Here is a 19,630-nt window from a genome sequence, read left to right as displayed (position 1 = left end):
TAAAAAAGGAGATTTACAGGCTGTTAATAAAAATGTGACTGGATTACAACGTGAACGAAGGCGACAATGGATCGCGATATCGCATGATCGATAAAATATTTCGGTACTGGAGCAATGCCAGACATTAGAAAAAGCATTTTTTTTTTATTTTTTTATGAAGCGCTAATAAAATTCTTGTGAAATCTTCACAGGAAAGAGAAGTGCAGGAATTTTCGGAATCGGGAGATGGTTTATACGTTACATCTCATTACGATAGAAATCTACGTATTTCGATGTTGGTCGCAAGCCAAAATATGATGTGTGTAAAGAATTTATTATATAACCACATTAGAATTATTGCAAAATTCGAATCATCGCAAAAAGTCTGCATCTATAATGAATTTATACGAGAGTAATTCGCTGCATTTATGTTGTGTCGTAAGTCGCAAGTTACGTTTAAATTCAATCGGCTATAATGGTTTTAGTGATAAAATAAAGCAATACTTAGCTTTACAGAAAATAGTTCCTATAGAAATTATAATTTCGCTTAATCTGTGTAATAAATTTAAAGCTATATTAATTATTTTATCTATAAAATTAAAAAACAGAGAGAAAAAGAATTTAAGAAAAATATCTTTTTTCTTAAAGGATATGCAAATATCACATATGTATAATGAATATTTGAAGCTATTTAATATTCGTTCATGTTGTCTTGCAGAAAGAAATCTTATTCTTCGGTTAAAGACATACAAAGCCCGTTCAGGAGGATCCATTAAATGTTGCTGTCAATTAATAGGTACGAAATATTATGCGAAGCCTGTTGATCATCGAGACGCAATATTGCAGCTGAAACCAAAATTAGCTTTCGGGGAGATACTGAACGTGCTATATAAATAGTCGCTTTCATGGTGCAAAATGCAACGTGATATCAAAATGATATTTCTACATAAAACGTCTTTTTCTTAATTCTTATAAGTGAAAATTATTAGATAATTTTTTCTTAATACAAAATTTTCTGCACCGTATGTCACATGTTCCTCTCTCTCATAAGTTATATATACAAACATAGAAAATTATTAATTTTATACATGACATTTTTATTTCTTTGTATGTGTGCAGGATGAAAAGTTTAAATTATATATTCCAAGAAAATACTGAATTCTGAAATTTCTATTTTCTCGAAAATCATTTATATCGTTATCTTTCATCCAAATCATACTTCTCTCTCTTTATTTCTCTTTTTAGTTGGAAAGATTACAAGAGAGCATGTAGCATGAAGATCCGTTAAAGCATCTTTTTATAACGCTACATATGATAAATTCTTTAATGCTATATATGAATAAATTCGTAATAAATGTATTATTATTTCAACTAGTTCGCGCAAATTTATATCATTTTTTTTATCTAACCGACAGCTTATTGCGATCACTCGTATCACTCACTCAGTCCGAAAATGATCGCAACGACTGCGACAAGATCGGCGCCATACTCTAAGCCTCCCGGAGACGCTGCGGATCCTTCCTCTCCTCTATTTGATCTGACAACCAGAACTCACGTTTTGACTTCAATTCCCAATTTACGAGGGAACGCCCAGCTACGTCGGTGGCCGACACGAAACTCGCGCCTCTCTAGTATCCAACCGGTAATTTCGGGCACAATACTGAATTTCATGTACTATAATAGATACCCAGCCCCCACTCATATACATTACAAAAGAATTGAGAATACAAAGCGATTGTGTATTCACTTGTGTATTTTATCGCAATCACAAATACAGATGAGCATACGAGTAACAATTCATGAGTCATTGGAACGAAGAAATATTGTCGATATTGCCAGTAATATCGACTTTTTATAATAATTCTTAAGATTATATATTTGTGCGTAAAAAAACTTTTAATAAAAATAAAAACTTTTAATAGCAAAATTATTATTTATATATAATATAAAATTATGAATATATATATATATATATATATATATATATATAATTTAACGCGATCAAAATATAATAACATGTAATATATCGCTTCTTAAAATTTAGAATGAAATTGTAATGTTTGCTTGCTATTTAAATGATGACTTGATTGCTCAATATTATATCGTGTTTATTATTAAATAATGATATGTAAAATCGTCAAAACAAATAATGTAGTTTATAATATTTTAAATATATCTGCAATATTTGAAGTGAACCACACAAAGTCGCGAAATCTTAGATACACGATTTGTATTCAGAACAACAGTAAATTTGGATAAATCCCAAATAATGTCACGTTTTTGTTTACGACCAGATCAGCTATATTAAACTGACATTAAACTAAGAGATTTATAGTTTTCTTAATGCCTTAGTGTCGGTCCACAATAGGTGATTTAAGCTTTAAGAAGTAAGAAATTGACCAATTATAATCGAATATGAAAAGAATAATCGACTATGATTGGTCAATTTCTTACGACTTAAAGATTAAATATTTATTGTGGACCGACACTTACGAAGTGTCAGCAATTATTTATGCAGCTCTTTCGTATGCATATCATTTTTTAAATCATGGCATATATTATTAAAAATAACAAAATAAATATTAATTAATTAATTGCTGAAATCCATATTGAAAATTTCTTAATTGCCGTCCCCCTTTTTGTGTGAGAATTACAGTTCCTTTAATGAAACTAATAAATTTGCCGATGCAAAAAATATAAAATATCAAAGATCTTCATTTATAGAAAAAACGAATAAAAAAAATGCAAAAAATCTTCCCGATGATTATTTCGAAAATTCGGATCGAGGTGCGATCGATTCGGCAGATAAAGCGGAAAATAATGACGAACATCAGCGTCGGCCGTCAAAAGGAATGTGTCGCACAAAGTCATCGTTGTGAATCGTGGCACGGGGTTTAATTTAACTCACGGCATTAATTCACTTCCTCGTCTCCCTCGGCCCACCCACTCCGTTCCCGCTTATAAATTTGGGGAAGCTTGGGAGTCGCACTCGAAATAGTCTAGGAGCTCTCGTATGGACGGCATCGAGATGCGTATTGAATTTCAAAATGGATTATGGCTTTGGCCACGAAGAATATGATTGATTGCGTAGAGACAGGCATCTTACTAGATGTCATCTTATTAGACAATAGATCGATCGCCAAGCACGTCGTGCACTTTTGGACACATTATTTATACGCGGCAGTCGCGAAGAGTTACGATGCGTGACGCTACCTGTCACTCTAGCGTGCAATACAAATTTCTTCAATGTATAATAATATTAGATGCCGGTGCTATTTCTATCAATCACGAATAAAAAATATATTTTATCTTTCTTTTCTTTTTTACAACACTATTATTATTTGCTTTTTATTTACTAACACTATTATTATTTGCTTTTTACTTCCAATTATTATTTTTTTATTTCGTATATAACAGAGATAAATATAAAAAGAAAGAAACGTTACATCAATATGTGAAGAAAATAAAATTATTACTAAAATAATTAAATCATCAATAATTAAATCAAAGCGTAATAATTAGCAAATCTTTGTGACTTCTTGGATTGTTATTCTGGCATACGGCTCATTCGAATGTAGTGGATTACAAGTGGATTGCGAATTTGCAACAAAGATTTTAGAATCGAAAATAGCGCAAACACTTGACTCAATTTATGCGTCAAAGAAAGAAAATCATGCATCTTAATACAATGATTGTTTTCAAGTACAGTTTTTAGTAGGTTACAGTTTTTAGTAGGTTAATTGAGCAAATGTCGCAAAGGCAACGCTGAGGCGGTTGCACGAATGTGCAAGCATTTATATCACCAGCTTACACCACGTTTCATAAGTCGCGTTTTTCTTTTCGTTGAGATAACCGGGTTTTAAGGTAAAGGAAACCGACGATCAAATCAGATAAAACTTAGATTAAAAAAATCAGAAAAAGGTGAATTTTATAAGATCTAAGAAAATATAAAAAAAAAATAATCTTTTAGACAGTATTAGACGGATGTCTGACCATATCAATTTTTCTCTACTGATGATTAGTGAAAAAAACTGTCCAATTCAGACAGAACAGTCTAATTATCAATTAATAATAAGAATCCCATTTTTTTAAATTGTAAGTAAATGAAAAATATTTAAATAATAATATAAAATAATATTGAACTATATTTCCAATGAAGTATAAGTAGAATAGATAAATGATTAAATATGACACAAGACGATATCAAATTCTTAGGTTAATTCATTCCAGAATATATGATATATCGAAAAAAAAATCGTATATTGTGTGTATGTATTTGTGTTTCTGATCTTTATGATACTGGCTCGAGATAGTTCGAGCAGCCAAACGTCCGGAGGATTAATAAAAATTCTTCGTGGCTCTACATTTTGTGTAGATTAATGGCGTTCCAGTATTTGCGATCGGAGGCACTTTGGACCACTTGACGACGGCAGCACTCACATGCGTGCGCACATACAGACACACATGCACCCACACACCCACTCACACCCACACACACACACACACACACACACACACACACATATAGCTGGCGCGTAAGGTGGGGAGGATTGTACAGAGAAGATATGGCGAGAGATAAAGATGTGTGTGTGTGTGTGTGTGTGTGTGTGTGTGTGTGTGTGTGTGTGTGTGTGTGTGTGTGTGTGTGTGTGTGTGTGTGTGTGCTGTTTGTGAGTGTTACTTGGAGCGGAATTCGTGTTACAGCGCGACTAGGTCCATGCGATGACGGGCGAGGATTCGTGCGATAACGAGCCAGCTGCGGATGTGGTCCCGATGAGCCTTCGCAGTGGACTGTTTCGCTGGAGACTACGCGACAATATCCTGCACTACGTGTTGCCTCTATAGTTAGATACACCTCGCGCCCCACCCACCCGGGGCTCGTCGTCGACGAGAGCACCGGGCACCCGGATCGGCATCGGAAAGACGATTACGAGAAGACGATTACTCTACTCGGGCAACGCCGCCCCTTGTCTTCGCGACACTTCAAAGGAGCCGACATTAGCAAGGAAATGTCCGTAGCGTGTGTCAAACGTTCGTTTTTCGCAAACGCTCTCGTTTTGCAGCGAGACTATTATTATTGAACGTGTAACTTACAAATTTGATCTCCACATTTGTATTATATAATACATTATTCCTCCATAGGATGAGAGAAAAATTATAGTGTTATCAGGTGATATTATCCAATCCAATTTTGATTAATTACTGCACATCCAATTTCATGTAATTATTTTGTATTTTACTGAGTAAATCTGACATATTTATCGAGGCATTTTGTGATATAAATATTTGAGACAACTCAAGAGATTTTTACTTCGGTAAATATAACTTAAAATAGGAATTAATTTAGTAAGAAAAATAAACAAATAACAAAATAAAAAATAAAAACTTATTTTAAATAAAAAAAAATTACAAACTTTAGAAACTTCCAGAAAAATTTTAAGGAGTTTTCAAGAAATTTTTCAAAAATGTTTTAAAAAAATGTTATTTTAATCGCAGAAAGGGGAGAATTAATTTTTTATTAATTATTTTGAAATGCGCCAGATAAAGAACTTTGTATGCTTCGAGCTTTATATTTCTCATTCAAATGGAAAAGAAATAAATGAAAAAGTAATAAATATATACAAAGTAGATTATAAAATACTTGAAACATGGCGATTACTCACAGTAAAGGTGTAGAATCCTTCAGGCACGGGTTGACCGCCAAACTTAATGCTAAGGGTGTAGTCTCCCGCATCAGCGACAGTGTAGTAAATGTTAACTGTGCCATCGCCGTTGTCTTCTATGTCAATGTCAACGACTTCGCTGAAATCACAAACCGAGACGTATTATTTCAGAGATTAAAATATAGAACAGTGGTCCATTCAAGAAATTTTCGTGCATATTGTTATGATTCCGCTACAATTTCATTCAGTAACAAGCCATGCGACACTTCACCTATTTTCTCGCAACTTTAATCATAATTATGCAAATTTTTTAATCTCCAGTAAAGTAAGCAGCTTAAAAAAGATTCTTTACAGATCCTTTCTTTTTTTTTATAAAAAAAAAAACTGTATATTCAAACGAAACACTCTTGTGCGTTTACTTTATATTTAAACAAAATCATATTTGTTTCTTTAATAAAGTATGGCTATCATAACAATAAAAGATAATTTTAAAGTCCTATAGAAAATATCTTTTCGCATACATTTCGCATACATTTCGCAATACATTTAAACTGGAATGATAATTTATTTGAATATTTTTTATCTTCAAGTGCAAAAATTCATAACTTTACATAAAATAACGTAAAAAAATAACATTTACAGACTGCAAAAGATAAATAAAGGAAAAGATCCACTATGTTAATAATTCATTCTTACATTTTCGTACTACTTTACTTATTAAACTATAAATTTTAATTTATTATAGGACATAGTTTTAACACCTGAAATATAATTGGAAAATTATATGCTTATTATAGGGAACACCAGACACAACATGGCATCTTGTCACTTGGTACACTTAGGATAAAGAATTTGGCCCGTTCTGAAATGTCTTTTCGACAGAAGACCCTCACTGCCAACATAAAATATCATGGATGAATTATGAGGGAACAGCTGTATGCACTACTCATCGTTCAGAATGCATTTATAGTCGATTTGATTAGAGTTGTGACAATCTTTTTGAGGTTACACGTGAATTCTCACGATACGTAAGTAGGATAGGAAATGCAAGTCTCTCTAGAGATCCCAAAATATTCGTGAAGGACATAATCGCGCGGGTGCACAGCATTACGATATCCACTTTTGTGACATTGTAATAAACGAGACATAATTACACGGATATAAAAATTATTTTAATGTAAGTTGGTAATAAAACAAAATATGTATATATATATATATATATATATATATATTTATTTATATATTTATATATATATTTATATATATATATATATATTTATTTATAATATATATATTTATTTTTCTCATTATAAGATTTATCATTTAACTTTTTCGTACTATAATTAAAATTGTCTGAAACTATATCAATTTTATGAATCTTTTTTTCTATTCCTATTTTATAGATGTGATTTTATGTGAAATTTGAACATCTTGCAATTTTCTTTAGTTTACAAAATTTTTGATAGATAGAATAAAAAGTTAACATGTTGAATGATAAAGTGAGCTTACATTTGATCCAATTCAACTGTCACCACGAAATAAATGGATGAACAAATGCGGTCAACACAGATGACAAGCTTTTGCGACGAAATTCCAATGACTTGTTTTCATAAAAAACATATAAAGTGATCTGCCATCAGAACAATTAGAATATGCAACATTTTATAATTAATGTAGTATTTACTTAAATGTTAACGAGTAATACAAAATCAGTCTCAAAAAACAAGGATTGCATATATATAGTAATTATAAGCCAGTTCTGAAAAATGAGTATTGCGCAAAAAAGTTTTCTCATTTTGCCATTGATAAATATTGTTACGAAGTCAAATTTAATGCTTTCTAAATAATCATTTCCTTCAACGTTATTCTTCGTTATCGGCGCCAAGTTATTAAAGGTATATCTTGTTTTTCGGATTAAACCGACATTTAATTTCAATGTTATGATACGGTAACATGGATATTGCGTATGACTGGTCGGGAATTTGCTACGAACAACATATCACCACCTCATACATGATGTTCATAATGGCAACGTGCCATGATCCTGATTTCAACCGGATTTGTTACACGATTTACGGCCGACTACTCATTAACGCTTTTACACCTCAGATCTAATCGCAATATACGGTTTAAATTATTAAAGCGTAAGAATATGCTTCTCTAAATTATTTAGTCAATATAGTAAATCCGCTGATTTATTGCATCCTTACCATTGAATTGCAAAATATCAAAAAGCGCGAATGAATTGATTATTTAGAGAAATAATTTATGATAGTTCAGTAAAATGAAGAATATATATATATATATATATATAAGAAATATAAAATATAAAAATATATGTAAAATATATATAATATCATGGGAAAGAGTTAAACTAATAATTTATTACAATTTCATTAATGTTTATAGAATAAAGATGTAGGAGTAAGAAAATTCTCTCTTCTCTCTCTTCTCTGCTTATGAATTGAAAATAAATTGGTCGCGACGGCGCGACGTATTTAAAATAAGATGGAATTTTTGTCTGGAATCTTGAAGATCGAAAAACGCAAAGGTGAAGAATGCGAATGTAAAAATATGCACCGCCTTCACATACATGCTTGTAACATAAAATTGATTTAGATATGAAAGACAATGTGAGAAAAAATATTATTATTGGAAACTAAAAAAAATATGCGAAAAATTTAATGGAAGGCATGAAGAAATGAAGCTTATCTGTAAAACATTTTCTATGAAAAAAATGAACAAAGACATATTAAGGATACAAACAAATTAAAATTAAATATATAAAGTTAAAAATAAAGTACTTTCTAATTAATGAACATACGTGTAAATATAATGTTATTTTTTCCGATTTTACAAATATTTTTATGTGTATTATAATCATAATAATAAAAGTAGCATAAAATAGTAGCATAAAAATTTTACTTGAATTGTTATTTGTATGACATTTTCATATATGATAATAAGTAAAGTCTCAGACTTTGGAATGAGGCCGAACGCAACTCTGTTTTCGGCAACTCTGCCGAAGTGAATTTTCAAGACTCCCGCAATGTCGCCACTCACTGATTCATCTTCTCTGAAATAGTCGGATTTAAATCGAGGCGGATCACGCGGGGTGCTCACCTTCCGGAAGTGGAACGGATGCGGCAGGTCACTGCACCGCGGCCTGCATTCTCGGTATCCACGGTGATGCAGTACTCCTCGCCCTGAGCCAAGGTGTGCTGAATGCCCTCTTTGATTTTGCACTGGTCCGCCTTGCCGGTGGAGACGCTCTGCACGTTCACCGGACTGCCTGGCACTTCCTTGCCGCCGTATTTCACGTTGACCTTGTACCGGCCGCAGTCGTCCGGCAAATAGGTCGCCTTGTACTTTCCGTCGCCGAGATCCTGCACTTCTACCCGGCGCGGTACTTGGTCCGGTCCCTGAAAACGACACAGGAAGACATTAATTAATTGTGAAATTACGAGCATGATTGCTCATGCGACTTATTAATCGTTTCATTATGGGTTTCTATGGGTTGTTTGACATATCTGTCCTTCGGACGGATTGAATGTGCGGTAATAAATACGAACGTTTGTTACTGGTAAGCAAAAGCGAAAATTTTGATTGGTGTTCCTAAACAATTTCAAAACTTTCAAAAATCTGTCGAAATACAAAATGATAGGTCAAATCATTAGTGGTGAAATCGAAAATATCTTGTATAATGTTCTTATATTCTGATGTTGAATTGAATGTATTGGAAATTTTGTGTATCGTGCCTAAGATTTTGAATAATATTATCAAGTCATGAAATAAATTACAATATTATTAAAAATATGAAGAATTGTTTTTCTTGTATATTGAATTTTAATTCATATTCCGAACTCACTTTTATCGATAAAAGTACTTTACTTTAAATGTGATTTTTCAGCCAATTCTCAGATAATTTCTAAGCCACTTTTAGAAGCACTTTTATTGTTAAAAGTGGATGCTTTCTAATAAGAGACACAAATTGGCACAAGTCTAGTTATATCATTATTTGTCTTTGTTTAACATTCGGTAAAGAACCAGAACAAAAGATGATATAACTAGACTTGTCGATTTGTGCTGTTATTAGAAAGTACCCAATACAAACTTTTATCTTTGCATCGCTTGAGATTATTTAATAAAATTATTTAATAAAAATTGTTCAATTTAATATGATTTAATATTTCTTTAAGTTTGTCACATAATTATCGCCATTATCACGTATAATTACAATATTGAACATTGTTAATAATTTGTTGTAAAAGTGAATTTAAATATGTTTAGCTATAAAGGATCAATTAATTTTAATTGTTATAAATGTAATATATTTTAATGAATATATAATAATATAATTTTCTTATAAAATAAATTTGCCTAATTATTGTTGTGTCGCCAATGCTACAATAGATCAGTGAGATTAATGTTTTAGAAGATTTTCACAATTAAAAATTAAAATAATGAAATTTCCAATCTGATCTCTAAAAGGATGATTGCAACTTCGTCTGAAAAATATTCCACACTTATTTCTCCCTTAGCGAAGATCCAGCGGAGTAAAATTTTGAGATATCGGAGTGATTTCTCATAAAAATACATTTTCAGCATCCGTGACTATAGTCTGTAGGCTTTCAAGATTATAAAAAAATTCATTTAGAAAAAAAGAAAAATATAAAAAGATTTAATTATATTTCACTTTAACATGTAACATTTTCAAGAAATTTTTATTTTTCTACTATCAATTAGCTTCGATAATAAGTTTAGAAACTATTTTTATAAAAAAATGTGGAACTTCTCCGTATCGAGTACGTAAATATAAGATGCTATATGTACACGGATATGAGAAACATCTTGCGAACACTACTCACCACAACTTGCACTTCAAGGTCGCCGTATCCAGCATTGGAAGTGTCTACGACGAAGTCAGTTGGGAAGGAGGCGGTGCAGACGGGTGACACGCCGGGACCCGATAGAGTTACCTTGTTGGGCTCCACGGTGGGCAAGACCTTTATCTTGTACGGACTACTGTTAATGTCCTCGCCGTCGTAAGTGACGCCAACGTGCACGTTACTGCCTGCAGGCGGTGGCTGATACGTCACCTCATACAGACCGTCACCTTTGCTCTTAATTTGCGGCTTCTGCGCCTGTCCCTTGTCGGTCGACAGCCTCACGTCCAGCTGTGCCGCTTTGGCGCACTTGGACGTGTCCACCGTGAACTTGGCGGGTACACCCTCGCGTACCATCTCCGGTTGCAAACCAGGTCCATAAGCAATCACGTTCTTCGCCTCCGAGTCCGATACCACTTCGATCTTGAACGGCGAGCCGGGTATGTTCTGCTCGGCGAATTTGATGCCAATCTCGTAATCCCCAGGTTCCGTGGGAACGTATTCAACGGTGCAGGAACCATCGTAATTGTCCTTGGCCTCTGCCTTGACCTCCCCGTCGCCCGTAATTGACAAACCCAAACCGCCATTGCCGGCCTCTGCAAAGAAAGTCGTACACGTTCTATCATCTGTTTCCTCTTTTTTGGTTTTTCTCTGTCATAGGAGAATACTTTCGTCTACGTGTGTGTGTGTGTGTGTGTGTGTGTGTGTGTGTGTGTTTTTAATGATTTAAATTATAAAATTATGTATAGACAAAAAAATTTGTTTGATCGAGATGTTGGCATACAGACCTCTGGTTTCCACCGTGAAGCGATTTGTCTTGTTCACGATGCCTTTCTCCAATCCAGGACCATACGCTCTGCACTTGCTCGGGTCGGAGCCACGTTGCACGTTCACGGAGAATGGCGAACCCGGGATGGGTACGTTGTCGTAGAGAATGTCAATGGTGTGGCAGCCCTCCTCGAAAGGGGTATAGCTGACACGGTAGGTGCCGTCACCCTGAGGGATAATCAGCTTCTCGGTCTTTCCGCCACTGGGATTATTTATAGTGCAGGACACTTTACCATCGTCGGTCTTTGACTTGGCGATGTCTCTCGTGTCAATCGTGAAAGTCGTTTGTTTGTTCACGAATAAACCTGCAAGATGCGATTAACGATACGATTAAGTCAAGATACTCAAATAAATGTTTTTTTTTTTTTTTTTTTTTTTTTTTTTTTTTTTATATAAATTTGTCTAATACACATATCAAATAATTTTGTAAAAATTAAGTTTCATTATTCTAAAGAATTATGCATATCTTGAACTGTATATTTTTTTCATGCGTTAAAGTTTGAAATTAATTCTTGATGAAGTAGTCAATGTATTTTTAGAAGCTGCATTCTTTAAAGCTGAAATTTGCTAATACTGAAAATGTAAGATGTGTATTTCTAAATCTTAAATTGGATTTTTTTCTTGTAGAAATTTAATATTGCTATTAAGGATTGAATTAGGGTTGAGATATAATGCATTACTTGTAAAGTCGTCGTTATCATTATAGTTACTTTTTTAAATAACGACGTTATATTTTTTACTAATAATGATATCATTACTTTTACCATTACTTTGGTATTACATTCCATATATATATATAATATATAAAATAAAGCACGAGCGAATCTGAGAAAAAGAGTTTCAAAATTTGAAGAAAAAGTAATGAAAATTGTAACAATTCATTATTATTTTATGCAATAATAATTGTATAACAAGTTATTTCTTTTAATGAGCAAATGAAAGAGTAATGAATTACTTTTTACAATAGATAAATAACAGTAATAAATCACTTTTCAAAAGTAACTTTCTCAACCCTGATTACAATACAATATAAATTTTTAATATAATTTATTAGAATACTACATTACTATTGTATCATAATAAATTTATATTAAATATGTGATTTTTTTCAGATATGTTTCTCTAATCATTTCTCTTTTCTAAATACATTATTATGAATTATCTAATATAACATTTATGGTTTATTTATATTAAAAGAATATAATATCTAATTAAAAAAATTATTGTTAAAATGGCAATAAGCACATATTTTAAAATAATATGTAAAATATAATTACAATCTCTAAATAATCTAATTAATAATTACAATCTCTAAATAATGACTAACATAGAAAAGAAGATCACAATAACATAGAAAAGAAGATCACAATAAGATTATTATTTATAGCAGTGGATTTCAGTTATTAGCCAAATTAATAATAAAGTCATGATCATAAAAAGAAATACATTTAAAAATTTTTATTTTGTATGTATTTTTACTTCTTATAAACATGCCCTCAAATATTTTTCAAAGCACTTAAATTGCTTAGAGCAGATATATATACATCGAAAACTGTGAAAAGTCTAAAGCAAGGGATGTTGTAATAATCAAAAAAAGTGCAATGGTAACACACATGCATCAAAATCAATGCATCTCAGAATAATTTCTTGGGACTTTTCAATCCTTTTTTTTAATCAAAGAAATTTTTTTTTTCCGATGTAATCGCGACGATTTTTTTCTCAGGTGAGGTGTCATATGCATGCAAAACCGCCAGACAAAACCGATTAAAATGAATCATTCCGCATGCACAGACCATGTCATGCTCCGTGAAATTCAATATAAAATTTTATACATCGAAATAAATCATTAATTTAAGTCATCCCAAGAAAATTCCGAGACGAGGTTACGAAACTCATCGCGCAAATCAGAGACGAGCAAGTCACAGCAATCTCTCAATTTCCAATCGCAAAACGATCTCCGTGCTGACGTCCTTAAACGGTACCGTGTGGCTGGATGCCGTTTCCGCTGACTTTGATTTTCGAAAGATCCGCGTCCGGGACGACGATGGCTTGGAAGGGCGAGCCCGGCACGTGTTGCTCGTTGAAGGTGATGTTGATGCCGTAGTCGCCGGCTTCGGTAGGCAAATAGGCGACGGAGCAGGTGCCGTCGCCGTTGTCCCTGCAATTGATCGCGGCCTCGCAGGGTCCCTCGACGGTCACGCCGAGGCCGCCCTGGCCGGCGCCGCGTGTGTCGATCACGAACTCGGCCGGCTTGTTCACCACCCCGTGGGAGAGACCGGGGCCGGAAGCGCGCACCTTGCCCGGATCGGAGCCGTGGACGCAGGTGAGCCGGTAGGGCTGATTCGAGATCGGCTCGCCGCCGAAGCTGATGCCGAGCAGATACTCGCCCAGCTCGGTGGGCGTGAAATTGACGAGGTATCCCTCGTGGCTCGGCACGACGTGCGCCTTGACGCGATTGCCGGACGGCGCGGTGATCGCTACCTGGAAGTCCGCCGCCCTGCCCGCTTCCTGGGTTATCACGCGGAACTGCTGCAGGCTGTTCACCGGGGCCGCTGCGAGGACGTTTGCGGGGTCTCGTGGTGAGCCGCGATGCGTCTTTCGCTTGTGCTTACGTGACGGGACAACGTGGCCCGAGCGCGAGCGACGAGCGGACGTCGCGCCGACTTGCTGGTGAGATCGAAGGGGGACGAAGAGGGGATTGATGATCGTCAATAGAAATTGAACCAACGGGGAAATGACTGGCACCGGCATGATGATCAATCGTAATGCAATCGTAATGTGCAATTTGATACAGCGAGCATTCACCAACAAGTACGGTTGGACGTTCGTCGCGCGAAATTCCATTTACCGCGTGTGTACGCGGTGTAGAACGGTTAGATCGCAAATATGCATTGAATATGCATGTTATGAGAGAAAGCCGCTTGCTGCATACATAAGCATAACTGCCCACAATGCGCGTGTAAATTAGGCAGAGCGTATTCCAAATAAGAGGGATCTCCCGTAGTTACAGCTAGAAGTGCATTCGGCTACAACGAATATTATTATTCAGCGTGCAGACGTACTTATTTATTTTTACATAAAAACGTATGCCGCGATTTTATAAAAAACGCATTGTCATTTTTTTTTGTTCTTTTTTGTTTTTTTTTTTTTTCAATTTCATCATCGAAACGACGGAACTGCTTTCTTCGCGGAGTTCCGGGTAAAATTATATGGAAAGCGCAACGTGTGGAGCATCGAGTGCAATATTTTTAGACGAAATGCGAAACTGTGTGCGTGTCAACCGTCCGCGAGGAATTCGCGAGCGCAGCTATAAATAAACCATCGGTTCGCGCTCCAGCAAAACATCTATCCGCGGAAAGACCTTGGCAACGTGTATTTCGAAAATCTAGGCTGGATCCGCGCGTTGTGATATTTCGAAAAGATACCGGAAAAAAATATCATACCGCGAGGCGAAAATTAATAAACTTCTTAATAATCGCTGAAAAAAGCGATTTCGGTGCACTTCCAACGAAGGCAATGCAAGTGCATCTATCTAAGCATCAGATCATCTTTCAGTCATGAAAGAATTAACTGTATTCACTACTTCCTCTCTAGTCTTTTAATGAGTAAAATTAAAACTTAATAAACATAAAATTTTTATCACTCACGGTAATTATTTAATTTGATAAACTAAGTGCGATTATGTAATGATAAAAAATATTCATAAAAATTTCTTGTTAATAGTCTATGATATGCATAATATTAATTCAAGTTTATTTATAAATTTACATGTAACAATTTAAAAGAAATAAAAAAAATATTTTATTTATGTAAAAATTATAATAATAATAAAAGGTAAAAAGGTGTATTAACTGAATTGAAATTCGTCATCAAATTTATAGTCATTTGAAACATGATATTATATCAGGGTATTTAGCTTTGTGGGTCAAGACGTTGTGTATAATATCTTGATTCGAGCATATTTGCGATTAGTGACATGTTTATCAAATGATTAAACCCGGTTTTGAAACTAAACTGACAGCGCATGGTAATCGAAATATTAAGCGATACTTAAAGGATTTTTGATAATTGTACTCACTTGATTCCAGACCATCCACTTTAACTTTGGACACGTCCACGTGAGGTTGAACGTTGACTTTAATGGGACACTGAGGTACTTTCAAGCCGCCGTAGTTGAGATTCACTGTATAATTTCCTGGTTGAGGGGGCATGTAGTCTACGACATACGTGCCATCCTCGTTATCTGTCAATGAAATTGGAAGTTCCCGGCCTTCAGGGTTCAGCAGTTTAACATCCAATTTACCAGGGCCAGCCTCTCGACAGTCGATGTTAAAATGTGTGGGAATATTCGATTTCACACCTTTCTCAAGACCGGGTCCGAAAGCGGAGACCATAGCTGGATTCAAAGGCGAGGCTATTTTAACTCTATATGGAGATTTCTTCGTGGCCACTCCGCCATAATTCACCTGAAGGAGAATATTTTTAAGAAATTGCGTACAAATTGAATTGATATTTAGAACAATCATTCTTTCGTTGTGTATTTTATGCAATTATTTATTTTAATTTGAATGAAGTTTTCAGATTTTATTTCCTGCTAAGAAAAATTTTATTTTAATTGCTTCAATTTTCTGACTCTATAATAAGGTAACATATTTTAAAATTATATGCACAATGTGCAGCAAAAAAATCAAATTTTAGAAATCAATATTTTGATCGTACCATCACAACATGTTGGGAACTGGATGTAGGAGTATAGTTCGCTTGGACAGTGCCATCCCGCTTTTCATCTAATCTGAATGGAACTTCTTTTCCAAGAGCATCCTGGATGGCGACTTCCAAAGCCGCTTGACCAGCTTTCCTCGCATCTACCGTAAAGTGTGTCGGTTTATCTTTGGCAACACCTTCTGGCTGAATTCCTGGTCCATGTACTTCAACCTATAAAACACATTTGTTACACTTCTTTCTTAAATCAATAAAAATAGTAAATTATTATCAATTTGGTTGGTATTAAATTCATGTAGAAATCAATAAAATTATTTTTTCCTGGTTGCTATAAAACGTTTTATAATAAAAAGAAAATATGGAAGATTTATTTATGTATATATATTATATATATATATAATAACAAAGGAATGTTAATCATAAAACAAAGATTCGCGTTTACCTTCTCCGGGTCAAAATTCCCCGTCTTCGGCGAGATAGTCGCGATATAAGGCGATTTGGGGATATCCTCGTTATCGCAGAGGATATGGACCGCGTATTGGCCCGGTGCGGTGGGCAGATAAGAAACATCGGCGGTTCCATCGCCATTATCGTTGCATTCGATCTTCGCTTTGGATGGGCCCTCGATGGAGAAACCAAGGGCACCAGTCTCACCGTTTGTGTCCACTGTAAATTTCGCTGGATGGCCGACAACGCCGGTGTGAAGACCGGGTCCAAAAGCCCTGATGTTGGATTCCTTGTAAGGACCCACGTTGACCTCGAAAGGCGACTTGGGAATCTCTTTACCGCCATACGTGATCATTACTACGTGACGACCTTCCTTAACTGGCGTGTAATGGCATTTGTAAGTCGTAGGATCAGTTTTGGTCATTCTGGAATAATTTAACATCATGTCGATATCGATAATTGAACTTAAAATACAAATATCGTGCAAAATGTCTCTGACTCATTTATATTCTTCGTCTTCCTTTTTACTAATTTAAATGAAAACAATTTTTATAATTTCTTTTATAATTCTTACGTTAATTGATTCTCTTTTATTTTAGTATTTAAAAGATGCAACAAGAGCTATCAACAAATCAACAAATGAAAAAGTAATAAAGCGAGTTTTAATTTAATAGTCTTAATAATGCGATTTCTAATAATCAATTTTGAATTTGATATTTTTTTGCAACTTAAATATAATGATAAATCCTTGAACTTACTGCACCGGTCGATTGACGCCTCCCGGGCCGATTACGCGAATGTCTGGTACACCTTCGCCAGCGTCCTTGGTGAGAACAACGAAGTCAGCGATGTCCTGCACGCGGACACCGGTAGACAACAACCCTCGTCCGTATGCTCTGCATTTCTTCGCATCGGAAACCGGTGCGATGTTGACCCCGATGGGACTTCCGGGTATAGGTTTGCCGGCAAAGAAAATATTGACGGAATGTAGACCCGTCACCGGTGACACGTACTCGCATCTCCAGACGTCTGGCGAGGTTTGGCGCAGCTTCACCGGCACGGTGGTCTTACTACCCTGCAATAAAATTAAACATGAGAAGATTTTAATAACACAATCTAATATGACGCTTTATTTATTATTTGGCACATGAACAATCAAGATTTTTTTTACCTGTGGATCCAAAATGATGACCTCCGGTACACCGCGACCGGCATCCTTCGTAAAGATGTCGAAGAAAGTATGCCTGTTGACGACAACTCCTTCCGGTTGCAGGCCAGGTCCGCTCGCCGTAACTTTGTTCGAATCACCGGCGTGCCCCTCGACATTAACGGTGTACGGACTCTTCGGGATCTCCCGGCCGGCGAAGAGCACTTTCACCTTGTGCGGACCTTCCGTCTTCGGCGTGTACGACACCGAGTAAGTCAAATTTCTGTCCTTGTTGAATCTGATATCAACCTTAAAAAAAACGTAATCGGCGTCATCAGAATAAGAGAGCGAAAGCTCAGAATACGAGAGAAGCAAGGAATTCGTTCAACTTGCAGTTATTACTATTCTCGTAAAACATTCGAGTATGAAATAACATGTTACTGTCGTGTACGCGGTATACAAACGGCCATTACATCACACGTGTCCACGTTCTGCGGCGTAATTATTCTGATTGCGATAAACATCTCTCGACTTCCGGCAGTGCGCTCGATAATAGATCGTCGTTAGCACATATTTATTTAATATTAGAATGGCATACGAGTTGCTCCGTTTAGTTCGCAATTTTTGAGACATGTTTCATTTCCAGTAAATTAAAAAAAAAACTATTTTGTTTCTTGACAACAATATTTTTCAACTTTCTTGGTCATCTTTTTAATTAAATTAAAATATTATTGGATATAAAGAGAAGAATTAAAGTAAAGTAAAAAAATTAGCTGTTTTAATTAATAAATTTATTTTATTTATAACTTTGATTCTTTTGTAGTAATTATTATAGATATATATATAAAATTTCATAATCCTGCATTTCAATTACGTACAAAAAAAAATTATATTTTACGTACATTAAAGACGCATATTTCAAATTTTTTAAAACAGTTTGTCTTTGAGCCAATTTTTTAAGGCCAGGATATGTTTCTGATGAAATAATATTAAGGTCGTTACCGGTAGTTTGTTCCCTTTAGGATCATCGATGATGACGTCAACATTGCCCTTGCCGGCGGAGAAGGTTTCCACGGTGAAGTTGGCCGGCGCACCGACGATCGGACCGGTTGGTTCTATACCGGGACCATAAGCGCGCACTCTGCGCAAGAAAACACCATAAGCAAAGATGATTTGCGAGCTGCCAACCGGCGGCCGCAACGTTGTTACATCAATACGTTAAGTAAATCCATTTGCCAGACGGTTACAAGCGTGGCTTTGTGCTACGGTGATCGCGCGAATTGCGTCGTTCTTTTCAAAAACAAATTTGCAAGCGCGCAACGTTCTGCAAACTTGCGGCCACTCACTATTCGGTTAGTCCAATTCGACTTTCCGTGTGACTTTCACATGTACACGTATAGAGGGAAATCAATTAATGGTATTACTTAAGCGCTTGAAAAAAAGAGAAAAATCGATTTATTCGCAAAACTCGGAAAGAAATATAGAATAAATGTCAGCTCCAGCTAATCAAACTCTCGCTCGTTTTCTATTCAACAAATTTGCAAGTATTTATTAGCCGCGTACTATGCTATTTTGCTGTATCAAGCGTTTTACGTACATATATGTAGGGAAAAAATTAAAAATATTAGAGGGTTAAGATTTTATTTGTGTGCTACGATCAAGGCGGCGGATATTAATTGCGCAAAAATCGTCACAATATATGATCATTGCGCGACTTACCGCGGCGGTGGGATGCTGCGACCGAGAAATGAAATAAATTGATTAATTAATCACAGTCACTATATTAGAAATCTACGCGCGTAACTTTATCTATTTTCTACATTTTTATCAAATACTATATGTCGAAACGGAAAAATCTTCATATAATTATTTCATATTACTTTCACAATCGAAATCAAAGTAAACAGCTCTGATTATAATAATTTTTCTAAACACAGTCTAAATATAGTCTTAAAAAA

General features: G+C 35.2%; 1 protein-coding gene across 7 annotated transcripts in view; it reads right to left on the bottom strand.

Moving 5' to 3' along the window:
• The window catches only part of cher (filamin A protein cher), a 44,361-nt gene that overhangs the window by 13,545 nt on the left and 11,186 nt on the right, over window positions 1–19,630 (bottom strand). The window contains exons 4-15 of one of the 7 annotated variants that reach the window (XM_025217329.2): window positions 19,392–19,406; window positions 18,675–18,813; window positions 17,697–17,981; window positions 17,284–17,600; window positions 16,521–16,950; window positions 16,076–16,291; window positions 15,435–15,822; window positions 13,339–13,908; window positions 11,317–11,661; window positions 10,511–11,124; window positions 8,766–9,064; window positions 5,643–5,781 (exon numbers count right to left, since the gene is read on the bottom strand). In XM_025217329.2, coding sequence (XP_025073114.2) covers window positions 5,643–5,781; window positions 8,766–9,064; window positions 10,511–11,124; window positions 11,317–11,661; window positions 13,339–13,908; window positions 15,435–15,822; window positions 16,076–16,291; window positions 16,521–16,950; window positions 17,284–17,600; window positions 17,697–17,981; window positions 18,675–18,813; window positions 19,392–19,406 — 3,757 coding nt within the window. The other 6 variants (XM_011632840.3, XM_011632839.3, XM_011632841.3 and 3 more) reach the window with 6 other exon arrangements.

Source organism: Pogonomyrmex barbatus, unplaced genomic scaffold, assembly GCF_055798465.1.
Source record: "Pogonomyrmex barbatus isolate J1 unplaced genomic scaffold, ASM5579846v1 scaffold2, whole genome shotgun sequence".
In the NCBI taxonomy this organism is placed as follows: Eukaryota; Metazoa; Arthropoda; class Insecta; order Hymenoptera; family Formicidae; genus Pogonomyrmex; species Pogonomyrmex barbatus.
This window is presented reverse-complemented; position numbering and strand designations above follow the sequence as displayed.